This window comes from Medicago sativa, chromosome 7 (genome assembly GCF_051527215.1).
Source record: "Medicago sativa cultivar Bolivia chromosome 7, Bolivia_mono, whole genome shotgun sequence".
NCBI classification, from domain to species: domain Eukaryota; kingdom Viridiplantae; phylum Streptophyta; class Magnoliopsida; order Fabales; family Fabaceae; genus Medicago; species Medicago sativa.
Window position 1 is genome coordinate 20,904,370 of NC_140755.1, and position 26,658 is coordinate 20,931,027.

The 26,658-nt window shown below is 33.4% G+C and overlaps 2 protein-coding genes across 2 annotated transcripts; both read left to right on the forward strand.

Moving 5' to 3' along the window:
* The first annotated feature begins 575 nt into the window (after positions 1 to 575).
* LOC146904964 (separase-like) lies at positions 576 to 15,657 on the forward strand. Its single transcript, XM_085726722.1, has 27 exons — positions 576 to 2,193; positions 2,331 to 2,511; positions 2,594 to 2,689; positions 3,326 to 3,460; positions 3,565 to 4,031; positions 4,369 to 4,477; positions 4,582 to 4,707; positions 6,163 to 6,423; positions 6,520 to 6,639; positions 6,753 to 6,974; positions 7,086 to 7,196; positions 7,407 to 7,550; positions 7,642 to 8,007; positions 8,089 to 8,178; positions 8,969 to 9,232; positions 9,329 to 9,452; positions 9,556 to 10,350; positions 10,800 to 11,037; positions 11,152 to 11,254; positions 11,545 to 11,718; positions 12,430 to 12,485; positions 12,581 to 12,810; positions 12,915 to 13,149; positions 13,639 to 13,996; positions 14,358 to 14,597; positions 14,730 to 14,817; positions 14,929 to 15,657. Exons 1-27 carry the CDS (start codon positions 1,577 to 1,579, stop codon positions 15,444 to 15,446), a joined length of 6,468 nt encoding a protein of 2,155 aa, XP_085582848.1. The 5' UTR covers positions 576 to 1,576; the 3' UTR covers positions 15,447 to 15,657.
* Positions 15,658 to 22,629: 6,972 nt separating this feature from the next.
* On the forward strand, positions 22,630 to 22,998 carry LOC146904965 (uncharacterized). The gene has a single exon (XM_085728408.1). It carries the CDS (start codon positions 22,630 to 22,632, stop codon positions 22,996 to 22,998), a length of 369 nt encoding a protein of 122 aa, XP_085584534.1.
* Positions 22,999 to 26,658: the final 3,660 nt, after the last annotated feature.

The following is a 26,658-nucleotide window of genomic DNA, read 5'->3' on the forward strand; positions in this document are numbered from 1 at the left end:
GTGGTGGTTGGTTCGGTGATAGGGTGTTGAGGAAGGTGGGAGATGAGACCGATACGCTGTTTTGGTCCATAATGGTGTGGTGGTGTGCCCCTTTGTGAGAGGTTTCCGAGGTTGTTTGACTTGGCAGAGAAGAAAACAGTTACAGTGGCTGATATGTTCTCCCTTGGTCTGGTGCAGGGTGGGGAGGGTTGGAGTTGGCGTCGTAGGTTGTGGGCGTGGGAGGAGGATTTATTAGAGGAGTGTAGGGCTTTACTGCTTGATGTTTCTCTGTTTCATAATGTTTCAGATACTTAGGTGTGGCTTCCTGACCCTATAGGAGGTTATTTAGTTTGAGGTGCTTATGAGTTATTAACAGCTATTGACAATCCATATATGGGTAGCGCTTTGGACGTAGTTTGGCATCTCCAGGTTCCTTTGAAGGTCTCAATTTTTGCTTGGCGACTTATTCGGGATCGTTTACCTACTAAAGCAAATTTGGCAGCTCGTGGTATAATTCAGACAGATGCGACTCTTTGTGTGTCAGGGTGCGGTCATGTTGAAACAGCTGACCATTTGTTTTTATCTTGGACTTCGTTTACACCATTATGGGAGCAGGTGCGCCTCTGGATTGGGTTTGTCGGGCAGATTCCAACAACATAGCATATCACTTGATGCAATTAACTTATATGACAGGTGTTGGCAAAGCTAAGCGTTCGTTTCTACAGTTAATCTGGTTACTTTGTACCTGGGTGTTGTGGAACGAACGTAACAACCGACTGTCTAATAATGTTGTAACTGATGTTCCTAGGTTACTTGATAAGATTAAATTGTTATCGTTAGCGTGGCTGAAAGCTAAAAAAGCCATATTTGTTTTTGGTACTCATAGGTGGTGGTCAAGTCCTTTGGCTTGTCTGGGCATTGGCTAACCACCGTTGGTTTTGTCTCCTTTTGACACTGTTCCCTTTTGTATATTTGTAGTGGTCTCCTGGGCACACCTTGTGCTTGGGAACTGCTATCGGTGTGGTAATATAATTCTATTTTGGCTTGTTCAAAAACAAAAAAAATTGCAAAATGACCATTATGCACTTAAAATTAAGGAGATCATGAGTTTTAATTAGGACGGTTATGAAATTTTGTTGTACTTCAATTTTTATATATTGTTAGTAGATGTTCCCTTTTGTAAATTTGTAGTGGTCTCCTAGGCACACCTTGTGCTTGGGAACTGCTATCGGTGTGGTAATATAATTCTATTTCGGCTTGTTCAAAAAAAAACAAATGAATTAAATTTTGCAAAATGATCATTATGCACATAAAATTAAGGAGATCATGAGTTTTAATAAGGACGGTTATGAAATTTTGTTGTAATTCAATTTTTATATATTGTTAGTAGATGTTAGTAGATTTAAGGGAACACTGCCAAAAAAAAGTAGATTAAGGGAAAAAAAAATCTACCCTGACCTTATGAAAAAGGCCGTTATTTTTTAAATAATTAGAAACCGGAAGGGTTGGCGCCTTGGAAATTAATTAAGCTCTCTGAGTACGCTTTCAATAGTTTCTAATTCTTCGCATCATTTCTTCTCGCTCTCTCTTTCTCTCTATGGCTTCTCCTCTCACTGAATCATCTGTTATCTCGAAGCTTGAAACCTCCGATTCCACGGGAATTTACGCCCTAGTTTCCGATTACCTCCGTCCCTTCTCAGATATTAATGCTTGCTCTTCCAACCACGATCAAACCCTAATTCGACAATTAGCGAAACGTTTTATTTCATTCATCAACACCTCCCTATCAATTCTCCCGAAACGTCTTCCAGAAATTTCAAAATCCAATGAGGTTTTAATCCTCGAGTTATTCAAAACTTATTTTCTGTGTTTGGATTGTTTAGAAGCAGTGTTTCCTCATTTGGATTCCAAGCCCTCAGCAATCCATTTCCGAAGACTTCGACTGGTTCGTTGTTTTGAGTTATGTGATCGGTTCCACGAGGCTGAAGCTGAAGGATTTAGGCTTTTAGAGAGGCTGCCCCCGGGAGTGAAAAGGAAGAAGATTCTTCCAGAAATTGGGAAAAATTGTGGAGATGATAAAGATTCATTCTCGTTGTTAGTTGTTGAGGTTGTTGTCACCTTAGTGAGGTGTGCATCAAAGGCTTCTTCTCATAAAGAAGATGACTACTTCAAAAGGGTGCTTCAATTGATGGATGAAGTAAAACCATGGCTTAGGTAGGTTAATGTTTTGTTGCTTCCATTGCTACTTTATTTTATGCGTTGATGCTCGGCGCAATTTTCTCTTTTGTATGCTATGGATTAAAGGTAGGTTATTCAATGCCATGCTTAGAAAACAAACTTTACTGTTTCAGGGGATTGGATTTCGATTCGTATGAAAAGTTTCATAAGTTGTTGGTATATCACTTGGGTAAATGTGCTTTAAATTTACTCGAGAAGAGGACATCATTCTCTGATAAAGATTTGGTGATCACTTTTTGCCGAACGACATTGATTAAGTATGCAAAGTCTTCAATTAAAGATCAATTGTTCAAGGTAAACTAATTATTATTTACTTTTGGTGATGCAAATCAATATATATATTTCACCAGTCATGTTGATGAAATTTTGAATGCAGATTTCCCAAAACATGTGCTCCTTACTTTTCAGGTGGGAGGAAAATAAATTCTTGTATGTCATGGATATATTGGACTGTGTTGCTCCTAAAAGCAAGGTAAGGTTGTATGTGATTGAAATTCAATGGCTAGAGTTAGGTGATTCTTGTTCAGTTTTGATTAAAAAATAAAACCGATATATTGTAGCTATGCTGCTATTAATATCGGAATTTGGGGATAGCCGATATGATATGTTAACTTCGCTAGACTGCAAATAGCGGTGCTTTTTTATATATCAGTTATATCGGCAAGGACAAAATAACTTAATAATGTGAATCTTTATTTTATATACAATTATTTATATTTCAAATGCTTTGTGACTTACTCTATTTGCTTGCTACACTATCCACTATTTCTCATATCGGATTTTTGGCAATCCTCTATTTTCTACGATGCGCTATTATTGACAATGATTTTGGATCAAATTTTGCAAATCTAGTGATGCCATTTGTTCTTAATTTGATTCAATTGAATGCCATTAAGTTCAAGTTGTAAGAACACTAGTATAAAGTTTTATTGTTCTTGGACTACTCCAAGAAAAAGAATTACAAGCTGATTTTGTTCATTTGATGAATTTTTGTATAATACCTCTTTTTAATTACTAATTTAGTCTGTTTTCCATCTAAACAACAATGTTGGTATTTTCTTGTTGGAGATCTTGATTCTTATATTCATTAATATACTTATCCTTGCAGGTTGAAGACAAAAATGCTGGACAAGAGTTTGTTAAACTTGTATATCATTGTGCCGTTAAAAGTCAGACTACAGATGCAAGTTTTTGTTATACATTTGCGGTATATCTGAACAAAACAGCAGAGCATTATAAACAGGTTTTATTTCCTTCAACGTTTTTTTTTCTTTGTAGTTGTTATTCATGCATTTGTGTCAACCATTTGTATTCCACTTTAATCGAAGTAATTTACCACTTTGGCAGTTTATGAGACCCCTTAATTCAATATTGAGGCTCTATGCTGCTGGATTGCTCCTTGTTAGCTGTAATTTGAGGTCAAGAGCCGAAGATCTTGTATCCCCTGGCATTGCAAAATTTGAATGTTTGCTGGGAGCTTTACTTGAAAATAAGAAAATACTACAAAGTTCACCAACTTTGCTCGGTTCCTTGCATATTCGCAGCAGAAGTAGTTTTATGTCATCCAATGTTGTAGACCAACAATTTGACGGCCACACATGCACACAGTTAGCTTCTGATTGTGACAATTCCACGACTTACCATTCCTTTTACATAAAAGCATTGGACTTTCTATGCCAACCGCTTGCTAAAACAATAAATTCAGAAAGGAAACAGTTAGTAACTGGAAAGGACGATGCTTCTGCTATGACTATGCTTTCGATTGTTGAAGACGTATTTCATGCCTTTTGCCAATTTATTCTTCATAGTCCGAGGTATATTTAGTGAATATTTAAGCAATTTTAGTGAAGTAGAGTTTTTTCATATTTGGCCTAATTGTCTTTCTATTCTATTCTACATCGGCTATTCTGTTCACTTTATGCAAAAAAAGTATTCCCATTCCTCTTGTTGCTTGTCTTCTATATCCACTCTCTTTTATACTATGATTTTCACTTTTCACATTAACTCTTGAGTAGTTTCTAACATATTTTTTTACCATATTGGTTATTTATAAGATATGGCGACAAGTTTGAAAGATTATACCTTCTGTTTATTTCATCTTGTGCTAAGTGTGATGATAAACATCTAAATTCCACTTCATTCTTACTGCAGTTTTACATTTGAAAAGAATGATAACTTGGTTGACAGAAAGAGTAAAAACGTGCCCTCGGTAACTTTGGCAGCTTTCACTCTTTCCATCAGAACCAATCTTAAAGTCCAGGTTCTCCTTACTTACTATCATGAAGTGCTGTTTACATGTTGTCATTTCTACTAAAAATATCTAATGTTCACAGAATTCTGTTAAGTTATTTGTAACTATTTCAGGAGAGCACACAATTGATTAAGCATATCAGTGATAGCAAGTGGATTGATACAGAATGGTTTAAATACGTAATTGATTGTCTCTATAGTATTGGCATAGTTTTGTACAAAAACAAGCAACCAAAAGAGGTATTTCCTTCCTTCCATTTTTTTTATTTAAATCTTCCGTGCTAAAGAGTCAAACAGCGGATAAGAAATAATCTGACAATGTGTATATAAATTGGGGAAATCCTGACCTCACAAGCTGGTTTTTTGGGGTTACGTTAGGCTCAACCATGATTTCTAAGATTCCATGCAATGTAATATATATCTCATGGAAACCTCATACACTTGTCGTATGCAGTGCAATATAGATAGAGCCATTACACGAATCTTATTTGGTACATGTTGTTAACTAATGAAACCTGCGTGTATTTAGTAAGGACAAACAACTTATACATTATTTTATGGGATTGAGTCAGTTAGGCTAAACTACTCTATGATGGTATAAAAATCCTATCCTAGATTTGTTATTGTGTCATCTGCAATTTTCTAGCAATTCAGATCAATACAAGATGTGAGAGTGTGTGCGGAATTCCACCATCCACATGTGAATGTGCTCTAGATTCAGTCCTTGGTGTGAGGGGGTGTGTATTAAGATACCACATTGACTATAAATTAGAGTGAAGTTAATCAAAATTGGATGTAGCTTACCAATTGACACAACTAGAAAAAAGAACTACAAGCAAGTTTTTCAAATTGACAATGGCTTATGAGACAAAGTAGCCAATTTTGAGGACTCAACACCTTTTGTCGTATCTTGGAAAAAAAGTATGTTGATGATAGTGTATGAAACTATATGTTAATCATATTGTGAATCAAAAGAGATGGAAAAATATATGCATTAAAAGTTTGATTATATTGAAATGGAAGTGTTTAACAAGAGAGGGGAGTGTAGATTATAAAAAAAGGAGGGGTGTAGATTTTAACATAAGAGGAAGAGGAATGTAATTCAATCATCTTTAAAGGAAGAAAAACGTAATTTTTCAATTCGTGTTGCTTAGGAGGGGAGGGGAGTGTATATTTTAAGGTAGTGAAATGATTATCTCTAAGGGGAGGGGAGTGTAAATTACTCTAAATTAAATGGAGACTCAGAATCATTGGTTAAGAAAAAAGAAATTGAAAAATAGTGTGCATAAAAGTAATAATGCTTAAACTATGAGTAAAACACAGCAAATCATGCAAGACTGTTTCATTTTTTCAAGAGCATTGCTATTCATAGCGCGAGATTTCACAGAGAATCTCGCGAAATTGCAATCGACCAATCAAAAACTCTTCCTAGGCAGAAATCACGGAAGGTAGTGGGGTTACAGTTTTCAAGTCTCGCTTTCAATCCCTTCGGGATCCTTGTCGTGGTCAATTTATTCGCTGTATTCAATAATTCCCTTTTTTCAATTGCTTACGACTTTGCAAATTTAAACAAGTTCAAATATTTACATTATCGTTGAACAATGAGAATCTGAAGGAGTTGTATCTAAAATTAAATATTAATTATGTAATTTTTTTTCGAAGTAAATTTTGTTCTTGTATGATGTATCACTGCAGGCTACGAAGGTTCTAAATTTGTGCTGCAAAACATCATGGCTCTATATTAAAAACCATTGTGGTAATCTCTCAGAAGGTGCTTTGAACGAGTTTGTAATGGATGTTTACACAAGAAATGCCACACTTTTAGTTATTCTTGATGAAACCAACAATATTAAGATAAGAAAGAAATTGATTGAGACCCTTAAAAACTGGTCGAGTGCTAACGATCTGTTTGAGAAGCTTCCAGTTCCTATACCTGTGTTGAAGAAGTGGGTGAAGGTAGCATTACAAAGCATTTAATTTTTGTATTCAGCAGGTTACAGTTTTAAGTTTGCTTCTTCCTATTGATTATGATATCATACTATATGCACGTAGATAGAGTGCAAACGTTTTCAGGATGTTGGTGAGAGAGTTGATTCTCCAAGCTTATTATACAGCCTATTGTCGTCTTACACAGAATTTTCAAAGGCGAACATTGGCACAATCTTAGAGCAGGTTTAGCGGCTTTGTAGACATTTCCGTCACAATTTACGTGTTATGTGTTCGATGTTTTTTTTGGAACTTTTTACAATGTTTATCTTTTCTTTTTCTCCTTCATGTCTGTTTAGGAGCTTACTGCATACGAGGAGATGACTGATTACTGCCCAGAATTTTGTCAGAAAATGCAAATGAAAATCACGAATATCCTCCTTAAAAAGATATATATAACGCCAAACAGTAGCTTTCAAAAAGCACAAACTCTAGTCAGAAAGGGAAAGGCATTCAGGTTATACGGCATAGTTGGTCTCCGAGACTGCATTCAGTGCTTGTCAGAAGCAATCATAATAATGGTAAGCAGTTTGGTTCTTCTAGTGTCTCCCTCAAATATCTACCGTCTATTTTCTGTAAAGCTCTTTGTATCTGAGATGCATAAGCCATTAATATGAAGTCCACTTCCGCAGAAGGAGATTTCTGGTGAGATGTGTACCAAATCAATTCCCATTTATCATGAGTTGTGTGTGGCATATTGTCTACGTGCACTATGTACCCAGGAAGCTAAACCTTGTTCGCAGGTACTAAAACAAGCTGATAATTTCCACTTTGTCATTAGACTATTTCTCACTTTTATTTATGTCGAGGAATTTGGCAACTTCTTTGATGTATTATTTGTTCTATTTTCTTTAAGTTTTCTTACAAATTTGAAGGGTTTTTTAATTCACCTCTTTGTAATCATCTTCTCATTATTGATCAAAAAAGCTTATCTTTGACTGTACCTTAAGCAGCAAATTTTTGAAGATGTTAAGGCTGCTTTGGATCTATGGTTAGGCATTTCTTGTTTGGATCACTTTGAAGAGCGAGAATATTCTGCACTGTTTGACAATATAATGATTCTACTTTATAACGTAATTGATTTATTACACTTGAAGGTCCGTTTTTCTTCTTAAATGGTATCGGTTCATGTAGTATTTGCATAAGATATATGGTGACAGTATTTTGGTTTCAACAATATCTCTTTAGGGTTTCATGGAGCTCTTCAATGATGCATACCGGTTGGTTATCAGGTTGTTCAAATTGAAGAGTGTCTCAACTGAGAAGTGGTTGACCTTATTGTGGGAAAGTAGAAGGCTCAGTCACGCTCTCTGTGTTTCTCCTGTGAACGAGGCATTCATCAAGAACTCATTGGATGAGTTCAGCGATCTTTCAAATATTAATTTCTGGATGCATAATCTTAAAGGAAACCAATCCTCATTAATAGGGTTTCAACAAAATTTCTCTTTTTTGTTTGCAAGCTCTCATAGGAGTTCTTGCGATCATGGTAGCGCTTTTCAAGTAGAAATCACAGTTGACGAAGTTCAAAAAGCTGCACTAAAACTAGTTTCAAATGTATGGTCCTGCTTAGACATTATTTATCATTCATTATTTTATTTTAACTCATCACTCTATTCTTTGTTAATCTTCTCCTAGGTTCCTGTTCCAAATCATTGCACTTTTCTTGCTGGATATCTTTACGGTGATTTGAGCCAAAGACTCGTTGCAAATGGAAAGTTATTAGAGGTAAGTAACAATGATTTTGATTCTAGTCCTTACAATAGTGATCATCATTGCTATTTGAAGCATGTCTCATATTCTTCATAAGTGTTGTTGTTCATTTGAGAGATTGCAATGCTGGTGATCAATTTTCAACTTCTGTGATTTTTTTACTTCTAGTAAGCCAAAACTGGTTTGGACTTTAATGTGTGATAACCTATCAATGTTCCTTCTACCCTAAGTATCTTATTGGTTAATGTTTTTTCTACCTTAACAATCTTCTTGGTGGGGTAGGTGAAGTGTTTGAAATTCCACCTTTATTGCGGTCTACCCCTAGTCGCCTAATTACGGCATTTGGGTTGCCTTCATTGCAGCCTCCAACAAATTCATTGTGTTGGCTTTGAGGGGCTGGATTTAATCCGACATCGCTTAGAGATATGACCTGTGTAGTGTTTTTAAAGCATGGGCAACCCTCAACTTACAAACCGGTTTTGTATGGATGAGTTAGGCCCAACATAAAATCTGATATGAAGGGTGGTATGTTATCATGGCACAATTTAAGCTTAAATGAAAAAGCATAATGGATTTAGACTTGATTAATTATGATACCTTGTCGTCTTCTCCTTCATATTTTTTTCCTATTCAAACAAGCAAACATTGATTTCTAAAAGCCAAAAGTTCAAAGCTGTGTGTGTGTGTGTGTTTTTTTTTTTTTGGAGGCATTTACGGTTGACCTATCAATGAAAGTCATAATTTTGTTATGTTTTACATCTCTTTGCCTGATTTATACTATGTCATGTCTTTTTTATCTTATTAGGCTCTTTCATTCGCAAAAGAAGCTCATAGATTACATGACCAGCTCTTCAAAGTGAAATTTAGGCACATTTTTCAGAAGCATATTGAAGCGAATAATATACCTGCAAATTTTTCGAAGAAACTTATGGACGGCGTTGATAAAATTGAAGTGGAAATGTCAGTTGTCAGGGAAGTTTTTCTATTTGATTCAAAATCATGGGACTTGAAAGATAATTATTTGAGTCCGTGGAAAATTATGCAGTGTTACCTTGAGAGCACTCTTCAGGTTTGACATATATCTTGTCATCCTTTCATTTTTGAAATTATAGTATTTGTATGAGACCTTTCATGGACTTCATTTTAATGTCATATATCCATGCAGATAGGAGCCATCTATGAAATTGTCGGAGATGGAAATAAGGCTGAAACCTATCTTCAATGGGGGAAAGCAATATCGTGTTCACTTCAATTGCCTTTGTTTATAGTTGCTTTCTCTTCCATCTTAGGTATGTAAGTTACTTGTAGCCTAATTCCCCCACAGATTGATAAGTTTTTGTTTTCCGTTTTCAGTGTAAAATTAATTTGCCACTTTTTGGTTTGAATTACTAGGAAAACTGTATGTTACGAAAAGACTTTGGGATTTGGCAGAAAAGGAACTTCTATATGCTAAGAAGATTTTGGATGATAACAACACGCCATTTTGTTGCTCAAAGTGTAAACTAATACTTGAAGTTACTCTTTATGGGCATCGTGGAGATTTATGTCAAAGTAAATTTAACTCCCTTGATGAGGGTATTTCTACAGATTCTGCAAAAAATTTGTACACATCAGCTATGAATAAATTAACTATGTCTGAATGGAAAAACCCTCTGAGTTGTCCTCAAGATGATGGTGATGCAACTACAGCCGATGCAAAATGTGCTGCTGGAAAGACTTGTACTTGCTCCATATTGAATGAAGCAGGTGAAGATGTAATGAAATCTACAAAAGTTGGGCCAGGAACCAAGGTTGGACCTAAACAAAATACAAAGTCTAAAAAAGAAGCCAAAGTTATATCCAAGGAACCAAACATAGTAGTTGAAAGTACAACAAGGATAACTCGTTCTCGATATAGAGCTATGCAGAACCAACATACAAGCATTTCTAGGAAGTTAGAAGTCAACGAAAATGTGAAAGGGAACCAAATTTCTGGTCCATCTGATATGCTTAGTCGGAAGGAATCAATGACAGGGATAGGTTGCAGCATTTCTTCAAGGTGTGCGATACCATGTAATTTCTCTAAAATGAAGTGTTGGAACTGCCTTCCATCTGAAGTTTTGAAATCTGGGTTGTTAAATGATTTTATTATTCTTAAATGGGAGTTTGTCCGGAGGAAACTTTCAATGAAGCTACTCACTCGAGTAGGTATGTGTACCATTTCATATTTTCTTTCTCGTGTAAATAGAGTGGTAACAAAATGCATAATTTTCAAGCACTGGTTGTAAATTCACCAGATTAAGCATTGATTCAATAACTAGCTTCCCACTAAAATCGTGATACGTGTCTTCATGCATTTGAAGAGACCTTCTGGAATATGAAAGCTTACTCATGTTGGCATGTGAATTGCTCTTTATACACACACACATACACGAAATATCGCTCACTACTTTGAGTCGTGTATTTTTTAAGGATATGTTTGGCTTGATAGTATAAGATGGAATAAAACGAAATAGAATAGACTAGACTAGTTAGATTTTTAAATGAATGTTATGCCATTCTACTTCATTCCACTTTATACCATCAATCCAAACATAACCTTATGTATAAAAAAGGTTTTGCTTCTTTCTGTTTCTTATATGAATGTTAATCTGCAGTGAAGTGTTTTGCATATCCTCGTCAAATCGACGAAGCACGGGAAATTCTTCTAAGTAGCATATCACTTTTGTTTGGAAGAAACCCCTTCTGCCACACATTTTCATCAATTCCTCTAGAATATTTTCACCAAATGGTTGCGAAGGAGATACCAGGAGATGTATTTGCTATTGAGCGTGCAGAGATAGTTTATAGCATATGTTGGCATTATTTGAAATGCTATAATTCCAAATTTACAAGGTAGGCATTGACATCTAAAACATTCTGATATCGACTTGCCTCTCAGTTCAGCAATGATATAAGAATGGTTTACTAACTTTTATAGACTTCCGACATTTTGGTTTATCCTTGCAGGACCATTTTTTGTAATCTATCTCAAATCAAGTTTGAAGACATGTCTTCTTGGCTGATGGTAGCTTTTGTACTCTGTCGCGAGGTTCCCATCGCTTTTCAAAAGGTCATATTCGCAATCTTCATGTCATTATTCTGTGACAATTTTCACCTAATTGGTTTAATTTTTTTGATTGACTATAATTTCGTAATTTTAAACGCCTTAGACGTTGATACATGTCTTGGCAACTTTTAAAGTATAAAATAAAATTGAATATGAAGAATGCATATTTTGGCTATCTACAACTGTCTATTATGGTAGTTGAAATCCACACCAAGCTTTTTGATCTCTTTCTTGGTTACTATTGTTTTATTATGCAGTTTTGTGATCTTAGTTTGCTAATGATCCTGTAATAGGTGTCTAACTTGCTTGCCGTGGTGTATGCGGTTTCTTCATTGAGTGAACAATTTTCAACGCCGTCTTTTAGCAAGGTTTTAGATGAAAACTATTGGTCTTCATACTTCCACCAAGCTGCAATTGGAACTTATCCTACTTACCAATTTATTTCACATTTAACTGAACGATGCAAGGTACAATCTCTTGTTGATGTTGAGGCATATATCCATGTTGATCGATATTATGGAATTTTATCCATGTCTTCTACCATAAACTATGACTCTTGAAAATAAATGTTGGAATTTAAAAATTGTGTGTATAAATACTAATGTGCTTATATAGACCATGGTATACCTAGCAAGCCTAATTACTGTGATGTATCCAGTTATTAACATAATTACAAAATACATATGTCTTAAACACTCTCTCACAAGCTTGTGTACCATTTTTCTACTAGTGTTTCCTTGTCTCTCATAATGACAAGGAAACCACCCCAAAACATTCCTGCATTCCATCTCTCTTAAATAGTAAAACTTGTGTTGAGATAATATGCTTTCCTTGTCATTGCATATGTTTGTTTTATTTTATTTGTATTTAGCAAAAGCAACGTGTTGCTTCCCATAATCGTCTCTGATTTCTATTTGTCTTTTTCTCTTCTCAACACGCCAATTAAGATTATACCATCCTGTTGGAAAACCAGCTTTATTGCGGTCCGCCACTAGTCGCCTAATTATAACATTTGAGTTGCCTCGTGTTGGTACCCATAGGCCATAGGACAAGTAGTTTACCATTGGTTTTTTCAATAACAAATATAAAGGCATTTGTCATATGCTTCACCTTTTGTTTTATTATGCTGCATTACGATATATATGACAGACACAAGGCATTAAATTATTCAATTTCAGGGTCCATTTGTTACTGGATCTTCTTGCATGAAAGAAGGCACAATTGATTCACTAAGGTAAAATATTGTTCTTATTTCATAATGAACAAATGAATAATTTCAAATACAACCTGAAGCATTACTCTAACTGTATGTGTTTGTTCGTGTTGCAGAATTGCTCCTGATTCCACCATAGATCTTACAGAATATGTGAAGAAGTTTTTTGCTAGTCTTCCTCTCACAACCATCATCAGTATAAGTTTGCTTCAAAATGAATATACTAGTTTACTACAGGACTTGTTGCCTTGTCCTACACGCGTTTGCGCATGGATGTTGGTTTCACGACTGGATTTTAAGACTAAACCTGTTGTGATGTTATTGCCACTAGATTCTATTTTACCAGGTATATATCTCTTTTTGGTACAATGTACATTATATCAGATGATATGCATATAAATTTCATGAAGTTTGGCAAGGTAATTTATAATTGTTCATCGTCTTTTTCAGACAAGGGTGATCTGAAGACTAGTTCAGAATTTTTTCAAATGTGTGGGAAACCTAGTAAAACTTGGCATTGCCCATGGGGTTATGCAATGGTTGATGAAATTGCACCAGCCTTCAAATCCATTTTGGAAGATAATTTCTTGTCATTTTCGTCGAATTTTGAAGATACCGAACATAATAGGATGTTATGTTGGAAGCAAAGACTCAACATTGATTGTCGTCTTGAAAAATTCTTGAGGTGCACTATTGTATGATTTCATCAATTTGCAAACTTTGATTTAAGAATGTATTATGCATATTTTGTATCATTTCTCTGTTGAACAACTATGGAACGCTCACTTTATAGTTTATACATTCATACTAACAAACTTGAAATCTAATGGCATTATTACCATTCACGATGACATCTGTTAAAATCAAGAATCTTTAGATATTCCTTTAATTGTATAACTTCCTAGATTGATTGTTATTACTCCTAGTGTATACAACTTCCAAGGTTAGTGCTTACTAAATAAGCATTCGATCTATTTATCGTAAAACCATTAAAATACAAGGTGTGTGATCGCATTATAGACACAAAATTCACACAAATAACATACAAATTTTAAAACATCATTGACAAGGTAGAAGTAGTTTTGACCTTAAAGAAACTAGTTGTTATTCTGTCAACAAAAAATAGAAACTATTAATTTTTCTCTCTTCTTTTACAATTGTCATATCTTACCAGGAATATTGAAGATTTATGGTTTGGTTCATGGAAATGCTTGCTTCTTGGAGAATGGTTAAATAGCAATTATTTTGACTATGTGCTTAAAAATCTTGTGAATGATCTAAGATCTAAGTGCAACTTAGAGGTAAATGAAGGTCTTCTTAAAATTATTCTTGGAGACTCAAAGAAAGACTTCTTCTTTGATAAAGGAGGTTGTTGCGAGGAAGCAAGGAGTGGAATATTTGGAAATGCAGCCTATAAATTAATTTCATCAGAGGTTGCTTTTGAACTATTAAATGATGCCTTTTATGTGCTAGAAGTCGATGACTCTAGGAATAGAGAGCCTGTAATTCTTGTGTTGGATTCTGAGGTGCAGGTAATTCAACTGTTTCTGACTTTCTTATTACGTTGTTTTGAAATAGTTTGTTTGAAGTGTAATTTCAACCTTTTGCAAATACATCATTTAGTGATATGGTGTAATAATAAGTTAATAGAATGCTTATACTTTTTAAAATTCATTTCAACCTTGTATGTAAAAATGGGAAATGAATTTTTCCTATTTCATATTTCATTAATCAATATATGTGATCATATAATGATGTTCGAAATAGCAGTATTTTTAACATATATAATAATCAAACTGTATTTGTATATACTTTTGTTTTAACGGATAGTATTGTGAGCTTTTAATCAAATAACTAATACAAACTTCAATAACAAAACTCTTGCTGCAACAGATGATCCCTTGGGAAAATTTGCCGATACTAAGGAATCAGGAAGTTTATCGTATGCCTTCAGTTAGTAGCATCTTTGCTGTTTTTGATAAAGGAACCTACCAAAAGGTTCAAGTGGGAAGGAATTTGGCGCCCTTTCCTTCTATAGATCCTCTTGATGCTTTTTATTTAGTAAATCCAGGTGGTGATCTTGTTCGCACTCAAATTAAATTTGAGAATTATTTTCGAGATAAAAACATTGAGGTATTGCATCTGTTTATATTTGATAAGAGTAACTTGGAAGAATATTTATGTCTACTTGTACTCCTGCTAGCTGTTTTATCTACAAATTTATTGAATATTTATGTCTTCTTTTTTTGTCATGTTACTTTACAGGGCAAGGCAGGATCTAAACCCGTCGTCAAGGAAATGATTTCTGCATTGGAAAGTCATGATCTTTTTATATATTTTGGGCATGGAAGTGGTAAAGCTTGAGAAAACATATAAAATAATTCATAGTGCATACATATTATATATTGTTATTCCATGCGTGTCCTATATTTATAAAATGGTTAAACCGTATGTCTCTTCACAGGAGTACAATACATTCCCATACACGAGATTCAGAAACTGCAGCAATGTGGTGCTACATTTCTGATGGGGTGCAGCAGTGGTTCATTGACCTTATATGGGAGCTACGCGCCGCAAGGCGTTCCTTTGTCTTATCAGCTGGTTGGTTCTCCATTCGTTGTTGCCAATCTATGGGAGGTAACAGATAAGGATATAAATCTATTTAGCAAGGTTATGCTAGATGCTTGGTTGAAAGAAAGGTCCGAAGTTGCAAAGCAATGCTTGCAGTGCAACTTACTATCGGAAGAATTTGAGGCCATTAATTTGAAGGGCGAGAAGGGTAGACCAAAGAGAAAAGTCCCAAAGAAGAAATCATTAGAGTTTCCCGAGAGTGATTCAATTGAGAATAAGTGTAGCCACAAACGCACGATTGGGGCTTTTATGGGTGAGGCACGTAATGCTTGCGTCCTTCGTTTCTTAAATGGGGCAGCTCCCATATGCTATGGTGTTCCTACTGGAATTTCGAGGAAAAAGAATATTTAGCCTTACCAAACAAACAAGAAGCCACTTTCACGACCACTCTGGGTTTTGAATTGTATTAAAGAGGTTCAATCGCAAGTAGAATTCATTTAAGTGTCATCAAATTTATCATGTTAGTTTCCAAATTACCAAATATTGTTTCTGCTAATAAATTTGTGAAGATGCATGAGTTTGCTTCCATGTAAGGAATCTCTATCTCTCTATCTTTTATCTATATCTATATATCCATACTATTACTAAACCAAACATGAATTGTTTTTAGACGAGTAATGTGATGATCTGACATCTCTAGAAAAGCTTCTCACCCTCTCTTATTCCATCTCTTTTGAATTCATGAGTTATATATCTTCCTCAAAATATCATCTGATACCACTTCAGTTCTCTTTAGACTTCCTCTTGCTAACAATTTTTTTTTTGTCCCGGATGAGTATGTTATTCTGACCATTCTTATTTCCTTTAAAGGTTTGTACAACTCAATATTTTGTCAACTTCTGTGTCCTTCACAAAAATCCACACCCAGGTTAGTTCTTGAAACACTTTGCAACCCCATATTTGTTCAACAGTCGGTGTCTCCAATCGTCCAACTTATTTGTTCCCTGACACATTGCTCACCTGTCTTGCTTTTCTTTACTAACAACACAACATAATTTAAATCTTATGATATTATCATATAACTTATTCCAAAATTGTAAGTCTGACTTCAAATCCTTATAGGTTTTCATCACCCATACCATACTCACTTATTTTCGTTCACAAACACTTACTCCTTCGATTTGCCGAAGACGGAAATTCAAAACCATCACTGAAAACCTTGATATCTGCTCACTTCTACGTGAAGCGTCCCTTAATTTCCAAAACAAACATCTATGTTGATATCCAACACCTTTCAGTGGTCGTCAATGACAACTTGGTTCGCTACATTAGTCCACAACGGTCCCATCACTCCAATAGTTACCACCTCCATCCGGTCTCCCTCTAAGACTTACATGAACAAACATCCTTAAACCCTTTAAAACCTTAAAGTTAACAAAACAATTCACAGAAATTTTTTGTCCGAAAGACATCTTATGAACATTTTGAATTCAACATATCGTAGTTATGCGAGGTAGACAAAGGCACACAAGATGAGCACAACAGACCAATCAAAAGCTAACACTGCATTTTATTCAAAACAAAACAAAAAAACTAACACTACCTTAATAAGTGTCATACAAGAGGAGCATAAGCCCATGCGCGAGACGCATGCGCAACCTAAATTTTTGTATATAAACCTAGTTTTTCCTAAAAATGAGGGATCCAAATTTTGACGGATCTGAGATGTAAGGTGTGATCTAACAACTCTAAGGTGATTTCTTGAAGTATTGGAAACATGTTTGAAGAACCACACCATTATTTATATATCTATCTTTTGAATTATGTTGTTTATTATCGTTATCATATGTAACTAAAATTTCATATATTAGGGTTGAATGATGAACCTTTGAGGTATGGTGAGAAACACATGATCTATGATTACTCCTATTGAAATTAAAACTATGTTTATTTGGTATATCTTGTTCTTGATGACTTTCAACTTCTTATCAATTTTGAATTGATTCTAGATTATAGCTCGCTATTAACACTAGTTTTGTATGTACCTACATATATTATCAATTGCTAAGGTGATTCACTTAAACATATGCTTTTAATTGGTATGACTTTGTTTAACATGATGAAATTATTTTGATAATATATGATATTAACGTAGACATAAGGTTTATATATTAGATAAATGGGACCTTGAATCATAACTGGAATAGGACTATTTTTTAAAATGTCATGAACATAGTATCTCTCATACCTTTAATTGCTAGTCGGATTAGAACCTTGTTTGACACAAGCAGAACATAAAGTGAATTCAAGAAATCCTAATCGTCTTCTATTATTCTGTTAAATTCTGCTTTATTTTTTTGAAAATAAACTCTTATGCAAACCCCCCATTTAATTGTTTTTATCTAAGTAAAGGCAATTGTCTAGTATAAACGAAAATCCATGTGGTGGTGATATACTTATTATTTTACTACTTGTGTGATATGGTGCACTTGTCAAAAAATTTAGTATGTGTCAGACGTCCAAATACAATTAAGTGACAAATAACACATGTACATTGTCATGACATCGACCCAAACACCATTTTCAAAAAATTCATAACATTTTGGTCATTCGTCCAAACACCATGAACCATTGGTCCATTTCGAACATTTAGATGAGGTAAATCAAATATTCAACTCATATCAACATGATAGCACATATAAAATGATCAAAATACCCATAAAACACCAGCAAGTACAAAGTACATAGCAAAATCCCTTTTTTGAAAAACTAATTGGTACAAACAATAGATATTCTCAATGTAACACTATCCATAATATAAAAGGAGGAATGCACAATACACATTTTAGTAGTAGATATGCTAGCAACACACAATTTACTTTAAGGTCATGTATATCAATTGTCATATCTTAGATGCATATGTGATTCTTCTTCTCTTGTTACATTTCATCATGGATATTCGTTTGTTGCTCAATTTCCTTCAAGATAACCTAGATGCTCTCGTTCCTTCTCCATGGAGATAGATATACGATGTTGAGGTATATCTCTCTCATATACCAGATTTGTGAAAACAAAAACTCATATCTCATATTTAGTTTTTTATTTTTCACATGTTTACAGGGTTAAAATCAAACTAATCAATGTATTTTATTTATTTTTTTTTTTTATTTTTCCTTATCATAGTCATGGCTAATTTTCCACATGCACGGTGAGAATGGATTCTTGATATATGATTTTAGGTCACTGGTCAATATTTGAAGAGGAATTTTATGGGACAATTCTTCTTATTCTGCAACTATAGATGTTCCTGATATACGACAAATGATAACAAATATTCAACATTCAAATGGTCTTTTAAGTGTTTATCATTTTCGCATTACTTGTTGTGCCGATATCATTATTCACTGTATTGTGGAGCAACTAGTGTTTCGATGTTTGTTATGCCATTGTCATATACATTGACTAACAAGCATAAACAATTGTTACTTGTTATCAAACAAGACAGTTGCATAACAAACATCAAAACACTGGTTGCTCCACAATACAATGAATAATGATATCAACACAACAAGTAATGGGAAAGTGATAAACACTTGAAAGAACATTTGAATGTCGAATATTTTTTATCATTCGACGGATATAAGAAACATCTATAGTTGCATAATAACAAGAATTGTACCATAAAATCCCCCTTCGAATATTGACCAGCGACCTAAAATCATATATCAAGAATCCATTCTCAATGTGGTTAAATAAAATTAAGGATGTCTATGATAAGGGAAAATTCAAAAAAAAAATACATTGATTAGTTGGATTTTAACGATGTAAAATATATGAATAATAAAAAAAACTAAATATGACATACACCTAAACATCGCATATTTGTGTCCATGGAGAAGGAATGGGAGCATCTGGATTATCTTGAAGGAAATTAAGAAAACAAGGAATATACATGATGAAATGCAACAAGAGAAGAAGAATCACATATGGACCTATGATATGATAATTGATACACATTGATATAAAAGAAAATTGTGTGATGCTAGCATATCTAATTTTTTGAGTAAATTTTTGTTATAAAGATAACTTACTTCTACTGTGTGTGTGTGTGTGTGTGTGTGTGTGTGAAAGATAAATGATAACCATGGATAATTTGTAGCAGGGGCAATTTTGTAAATACACTAGATCTCATTCTTCCTCTCTTCTATGTGTGAGCTTTTCTTTCTCCATTCTTCCACCATCCTTCTCCCTACCACCATTATCTCCTACCGTCCTCATCACAACCACCATTGTTATCAACAACAACCACCATCGTTAGAGAAAAATTGTTAAGCATATAAACACAAATGGAATCAAAGAACGATAGATGACTTCGAGATCTAGAATGAAAGAAAGAAGACGAAGAAGGTGGTGGTGATGATGCCGCGGTGGTGGAGGTCCATGTCTGAACGGAAGATGAAAGGGTGGCCGCTAATGATGATGATGATGATGGATGTGAGGGCGAGAGCTCAGGCGGCGGTGGTTGTAGAGAGAAACAGTGGTGGTGAGGACAATTATGACAGTTGTGGCGGTGGGTGAGAAATGGATATGTGAATAAGTTTGGTGGGTGGTGGTGGTGGTTCTGTGAACGTGGATCTAAGGAGAGGGGTGACGATGGTGATCCGAGAATGGTGGTGATGGTGGTGAACGAAGATTGTAGAAGAAGGCTTTGATGGTGAAACGACGACGGTCATCGGTGGTCAGGGAGATGAGTGGTGGATGGTTGGTGGGTGGGAGATGAGAGAGAAAGGAAGTAGTATTGGAGGGAGAGAAGACAGAGAGAGGGGAAAAAACAAATTATATGTATTATATACGGTGGTGTCTGTATTGTGTTTGAAATTTTGTCTTGAGTTATCATAACTATATATGAAATGACAAAAAGAATTTATGTTTATTTAATATTTATTTTTTTCAAATTAAGATAACATGAATATAATTAAGAGAAGAAACAATAAGCAATAAATTAGTTGGATAAATTTATCAAAAAATATTATAAGCTAGTAAAAATAAGTTTTAAACTCTCTTGTCAAAAAAAAAAAGTTTTAAACTCTTGAAGAAAAAAAATAGTTATCAACCATGCCTTTTTAGGTGAGATTTATTTATAAGCTATAAACTATCAACTATAAAAATAACTTGTTTTAGAACTTTTATCCTTTTAGTCATTGACTAAAAAAAGTCACTTTACCTTCTCTTTAAATTAATAATTTATATTTTTTTTTACGAAGGTATTTATTTAGATTACGCTTTAGTAAACCTTTATGTGAGAGATTTCAATCTTTTAAAACATTTATACGAAAAATAAACCATGGAAGCAAGCCAAAAAAATAAACAAAGAAAACATTAAAAAAAATTGTGTATTGATTATTTTCCTCTAAATAACCAAAATATCCTTTTAAGCAAGATTCATGTTTGACTATAACTTTTCTTAAAAACAATGTTTGACTATAACTTCTTACATAATTATTCTGTATTTTATATATAGGTTGGGTCAAGTTTAGATTTGTATTGCAAGATCATCATCATGACTTTTTTGGTAGTGAGATCGTCATCATGACTAATAACTGTTTTCTTTCATTAAAACTATTATTTAAGAATAAATATTAAGACTATTTATTTTTGACCCAAAAGTCATCGTCATAAAAATAAATATTAAGACTCTAACACTCAATACAAATACTATTTCGTACTCTCTCTGTTCCAAATTATATGACGTTTTGGACATTTCATGCATTTTAAGAAATGTAATTAATTTTCTATGAAAAAGAGATATTATGTGTTGTTTTACAAAATTATCCTTAATAAATGTTATGGGATAGATAAATTAAAAAATCGAAATAAGAGAGAATAATAAATAGCTATAATTTAGGACAAATTTTCATTCGTATTGTAAAGCGACTTATAATTTAGGACAAATTTTTATTCTAAAGTGACCTATAATTTAGGACGTAGGGAGTGTAACTCAACCCTTCTATTCCCTCCTATTTAAAACATTTCCCCTTCCTTTTTCATTCAACAACTCAACACCCTTTTTCTTCCTTTCCCAATTCCAAAATCCCAATTCCCCTCTCAAAATCAAAGCCCATCCCAAAAATCATCCAAACTTTCCAAAATTGTCATGGCACCCAACAAACGTTACGAACCATCCTCACCATTTGGATTGGAGCAAAAATGTTGGAACAAAATAGGATTTGTACAATACCTCTAGAGTTTTGATGATAACAAAGTATTAAAGAACAATTAGATAAGCTAATATATATTCAAGTATGCAGGATCATAGATTTAAATTCATGGTATAAAATCAAGCTTTGATCCAGGAAGAATATATACAAGAGCATTTGGAATCAAGAGAAACTGAAGATCTGCATCAAATTTTGAAGACCATCAGACTCTGAAGATCACCAGACTGTGAAAGACAGAAGACTCTGAGGGACCCAGAATCCACGTCAGACTTTGTCCTCTTCTGAATTTGTCTTTATCAAACTCAGATAGTACAAATTGTTTCTTCTTATCGTGTGCAGATACAAACAAATAACTTCAAGGAAAAACGAATGAACAAATAATTCTAGTTGCAGTAAAGGAATTTCAAATGTCCCATCAACGACATTATCCATATCAGGCAACATTCCAACACTCTTCATTGAATCTTCTAAATCACTCTAAATGCGCTAAAACTCTCCAACGTCTCTCAAATCATTGCCTATAAGAGGAGCTGAAGACTAAAAGAACAACAATAAGACTCTTCAATTTTAACTGTGCCATTACTATGTCAAATTCAAAAGCACATAGAACACTTAAGAATTTCTTACTAAGTTCATATCTTAGAAATTTTAAAGTGTTAAGAGTATGTTATGTTTGAATTGTATATCAAGTGTAAGAAAACTCGTTTATTTGTAAAATTCTCTTTCAATTGTGATTGAGAACTTGGAAGTCTCTTGCTTGTGTGATTGAGCATAGGAAGTATCTTGGTTGTGTCATTGGGCAATTGCAATCTATTGTGATTATAGTGAAAATCCCTTGAAAGTGCAAGGGGACTGAACTACTCCTGGATTGTAGGAGTAACTAGTATAATTACCTTATGCTCTCTCTCTCTCTCTCTCTCTCTCTCTCTCTCTCTCTCTCTCTCTCTCTCTCTCTCTCTCTCTCTCTGTGTGTGTGTCTCTCTATCTTTCTCTCACTTTCTCTCTCATATATATCTTTGTGTTTGTTTTACATCGCTGCTATCAGACTCTGAGTCAGACGCTAAACAACTTCAGACTCTAACCAGTGCTAAAACACTTATAAAGATTTTAAAATCCAACGCAGTTTAACACTCCCTTCTTGTGTTTTTCACACCTTTGGTTGGTATCAGAGCACTCTATGTGCTCAGCTACTTACCCATGTCACAGTTAAATATCCAAAGAGAAAAAGACGTTAACTGATGAAAGTGGTATTGTTCCTTCTAGTTCTGGTAGAACAACAGTTCAACAATCAACTATGATTACAACACTTCCACTATTGAAAAGAACAATTATTCTATAAGATCTCCATACTTCAATGGAGATGCTACTCAGTTTTCATGGTGGAAGAGCAAGAAGGAATGGTAGTAGACAGAAATAGTCTTATTGAGGGTCAGAGGAAAATTTATAGGAAGCATCACAAATTACGTGGAATTCTTGTGGAAGCTTTACCTCATTTAGAATATACCAAGATAATGGATAAGTCTATAGCTAAATCCATATTTGAGTCAATATGCTCTACCTATGAAGGAAACCAACAGGTTAAAAAGGTTAAGGCTAACCAATTAGTTCATCAGTATGAGCTTTTAAGAATAAAGGAGGATGAAAATATTGAAACCATGTATTCAAGATTTCAAACTCTTGTATCTGGCCTTCAGATTCTAAACAAAAGCTATACCGCTCTTGATCATATCATGAAGATTATATAATACTACAAATGAGTTTCAATCGTGCCTGAAGCATGATAGATCAATCGGTTCCAAATGTAAAAAAGCCTTGAATAAGAAAATGAGCTTAAAGGAAAGAAAACTCAAACAAGGATACATATGAAACTCTAAAAGAATTTTATGACATAATTAATTTTTTTAGTTTCAGAAGAACCGATCACGAAACATATGAAATATTAATAAATTATGTCATGAATGAAAGATCTCAATGGAATGAGATGGAACCGAAGTAAAGTCAACGTCGACGTGTTTTTGGATATAATATAGCGCTATATGTGATAAGTAATAATGAGGATCATGGGTTAAAGTCTATTAAAGATTATAGATAAAGAAATACAAATGGAAAGAGACAATTCTAGTGAAATCAAACTCGTTTCATAAAGTAGAATTTGTTTGGACTTGTAGTTCGCACACTTGAATGTGTGAAGTTAAATGGATATATATATATATATATATATATATATATATATATATGTTCCCCTGAAGTGAATTGGTAAATGTCTATCATTTATTTGTAAGAGACATATATTATTTAAACACATATTCACCTGAAGTGAATTCAAGAACTTTTTCATACTTGATTAAGTTCAGTAGCACATGAAATGCTCAAATTATATGAAAGATGTGCTACAATATATTTGTATTGCTCACTTGATAGTGATATAAGAAATTCCCAGAAGGATTTCATTTGCGTAATATGTAGTATCAAAATTATTGAAAAGATGACATCATTTGTCCATTTTAAGAATTTGGAAATGAATTCGTTATAATCGATTTTATGATAATGGTATAAAATATTATTAGAAATCCTGAAGAGATTCTAAAATTTGTTATTATATAAATGTTGATATGGACAAATCTAATTGATTATGTACTAGAATGATTGTGATGTCACTCGATGTGAGTGTTACTTGATGTGAGTAAAGATCATTCCCTCAAGAAAATTATGAACAACTTGAATTGGTCAAGTGAGAACACTAATGTATTTTGCTTATTATATATATTGTGGTATTTTAGTTTTGTCAATACAGATATTGCAGCAAAGTCAAGCATACAATTTGTACCTTAGAGAAAGAACAATATCACCCGATCATTTGAAAATGCTAACACCACATCAAGGAAGTGGATAATGTTCTTTATTAAAGATTATGATTTTATACATACAAGAAACTTGTGGTTTTCTAGTTTTAAAAGGAAGTTCTTTCAACAACTCAATATGAAGATATCTCAAGAGCCGCTAATTTGGAGAAAAGTATGGAGATAAATCATATTTTTCTACAGAGTTACCGCCAAGTAAATTTTTTGAGTGACTAGTATGAAATATTATTTAAACTTCTTCGTTGTCTTTATGAGGTGCACTCTTTTTCCCTTAACCATGGTTTATCCCACTGGGTTTTCCTAGTGAGGTTTTTAATGAGGCAGATTATGACAAAAAAGGATGTTATACTCTTTTTCCTTCACTGATTTTTCGCCATTGGGTTTTTCTCTAGTGAAGTTTTAATGAGACATATCTTAATGGACATCCAAGGGGGAGTGCTATGAATAAATGACTTTAGTGGATGTCCATCCTTAGTCTTCCACCTTCTCATAACTCCCATAAGTGAATGGATGATTAGTGGTCCTTAATTACTGTGATCATTCACTTGCTCATATTGTATCCTATAAATAGGACTCATATTATATGGTAAAGACAATTGTAAAGACACACTTGAGAAGCAATACAACATACTCTTTTGTTATCTCTTTATACCTTTATCTCTACTCTTCTATGTTGTACAATATCTTGCAATACTTTAGATTAATTTCACACAGTTTTCAACAACAAAATATTAGAAAAAAGCAAATTACACTAATGCCCATTCATTCAAGTGGTGTTTATTAAAGACATAATGAAGTTTTTAGTAAAAAGTAAGTGAGAGTAAGTTTGCTAACTTACTCCTTCATGTGTTTAGGGAATAGTAAGTTAGCAACCATATACAGTGAGGTAGCAATATTTTGTTTGTTTAAGAAATAAAATAAAAGCAAATTTACAAGTTTGTCCTTTACTTAAAACATATTTTAAAAAGATAGTAGTGGGTAATTTGGTAAAGAACTAGTAGGTGTAACTTGTTAACTTGCACCTTAGTGTTTTTAGGTGGGCGCAAGTTAACAACCCTATATATATATATATATATATATATATATAGGGGTTTGCTAGGATACACACTAGTTTTTATTAAGGTGTGTTTTAGCAAAGATATAACTAAAAAGTTGTTGAATACACCTTAAGGTGAATGTTGTTAAAACACACCTTCTAAGAAATAATATATATATATATATATATATATATATATATATATATATATATATATATATATATATATATATATATATATATATAGATAGATAGATAGATAGATAGATAGATAGACAGGGGTGGCCCTGAGGGCGGGCTTCAGGGGCGGCGGCCCAGGGCACCATTCTATCGATGGGCACCAAAATTATTATTTTTATTTTTTTTAGGAAGGAAAAAATTATTATTTTTATTTAGTAGTTAGTACTATATATATATATATATATATATATATATATATATATATATATATATATATATATATATATATATATGGGTTATGTTACAAGACACCTTCATAAAAAGTAGTGTGGTGTCTTTTATCAAGTCACACCTCAAGGTGTGATTTTCACTTTTTTAGTTATAACTTTGATAAAAGACACCTTCATAAAAAGTAGTTGGTGTCTTTTAACAAATGCTCATAGAGTAACTTGATAAAAGACACCTTCACAAAAGGTGTCTTCTATCATAACCCTATATATATATATACTAGTTTAGAGACCCGGCGTTGCCCGGGTTAGATATTAAATAAGTTTTATAAGTTTGTGTGCACGAATACATGTGTCAGTATATTAGATTGAATTTATTTAAATTTACAATTATAATAATATCATAAAAATAAATATAAATATTTCAAAAAAAATTTAAAAATAAATATAAATGATGAGATGAATGTCCAATGCAAGAATACAAAGTGTAACAAAATCAATAATGAATTAGTCCAAGTGGTAATAGTTTTGGGTCCTTTAAACATGGACTATTACTTTCCCACTCTATTGCCTTCTCCCGCGCCCTGTAAAATTTCTAAAAATGCCCTTGTGCATTCCGGATTTTAAAATTTGGATTCATGTTTACTATTTTGGATTTTATAATACGGACAATTCTTATGTATAATCAGCCATCAGACTCTCACATTTCAATAGTTTTGAGTTTTCCTTTTAAAAACAACAAAAAACTAAGTAAAAAATGCTAAAAACCTGTCAAATAAAATCATAAAAATATAAAAAATAGTACCAAAAAATTCTAAAAATCAAATAAAATTAATGGAAATTTTTTCAGATTTTTCTGAGAATATGAAAAATTAATAAAAATGAAAAATGGGTCTAAACGATGGAATTTTGAATTTTGGAATTTTGGATTTTGGATTTTTCTGAGAATTTTGAATTTTGGATTCTCAATATTTTCTGATTTTCTAGGGATGTTTCGGAGCAATCCGATCAAGTAGCCCGAAAACCCGATTTTTGTTAAATAAAATATTGGTTTTTAAAAATAGAAAAAATAATAAAAATATTGAGAATGAATGTGGAAGT

Excerpts from the sequence above, each read along its gene's own strand:
- LOC146904964 (XM_085726722.1), top strand. The coding sequence starts at position 1,577 with ATGGCTTCTCCTCTCACTGAATCATCTGTTATCTCGAAGCTTGAAACC. Across the intron at positions 2,690-3,325 it reads GTGTTGCTCCTAAAAGCAAG|GTTGAAGACAAAAATGCTGG; the intron begins GTAAGGTTGTAT and ends TTATCCTTGCAG. Across the intron at positions 11,719-12,429 it reads ATTTAACTGAACGATGCAAG|GGTCCATTTGTTACTGGATC; the intron begins GTACAATCTCTT and ends ATTCAATTTCAG.
- LOC146904965 (XM_085728408.1), top strand. The coding sequence starts at position 22,630 with ATGGTGGAAGAGCAAGAAGGAATGGTAGTAGACAGAAATAGTCTTATT.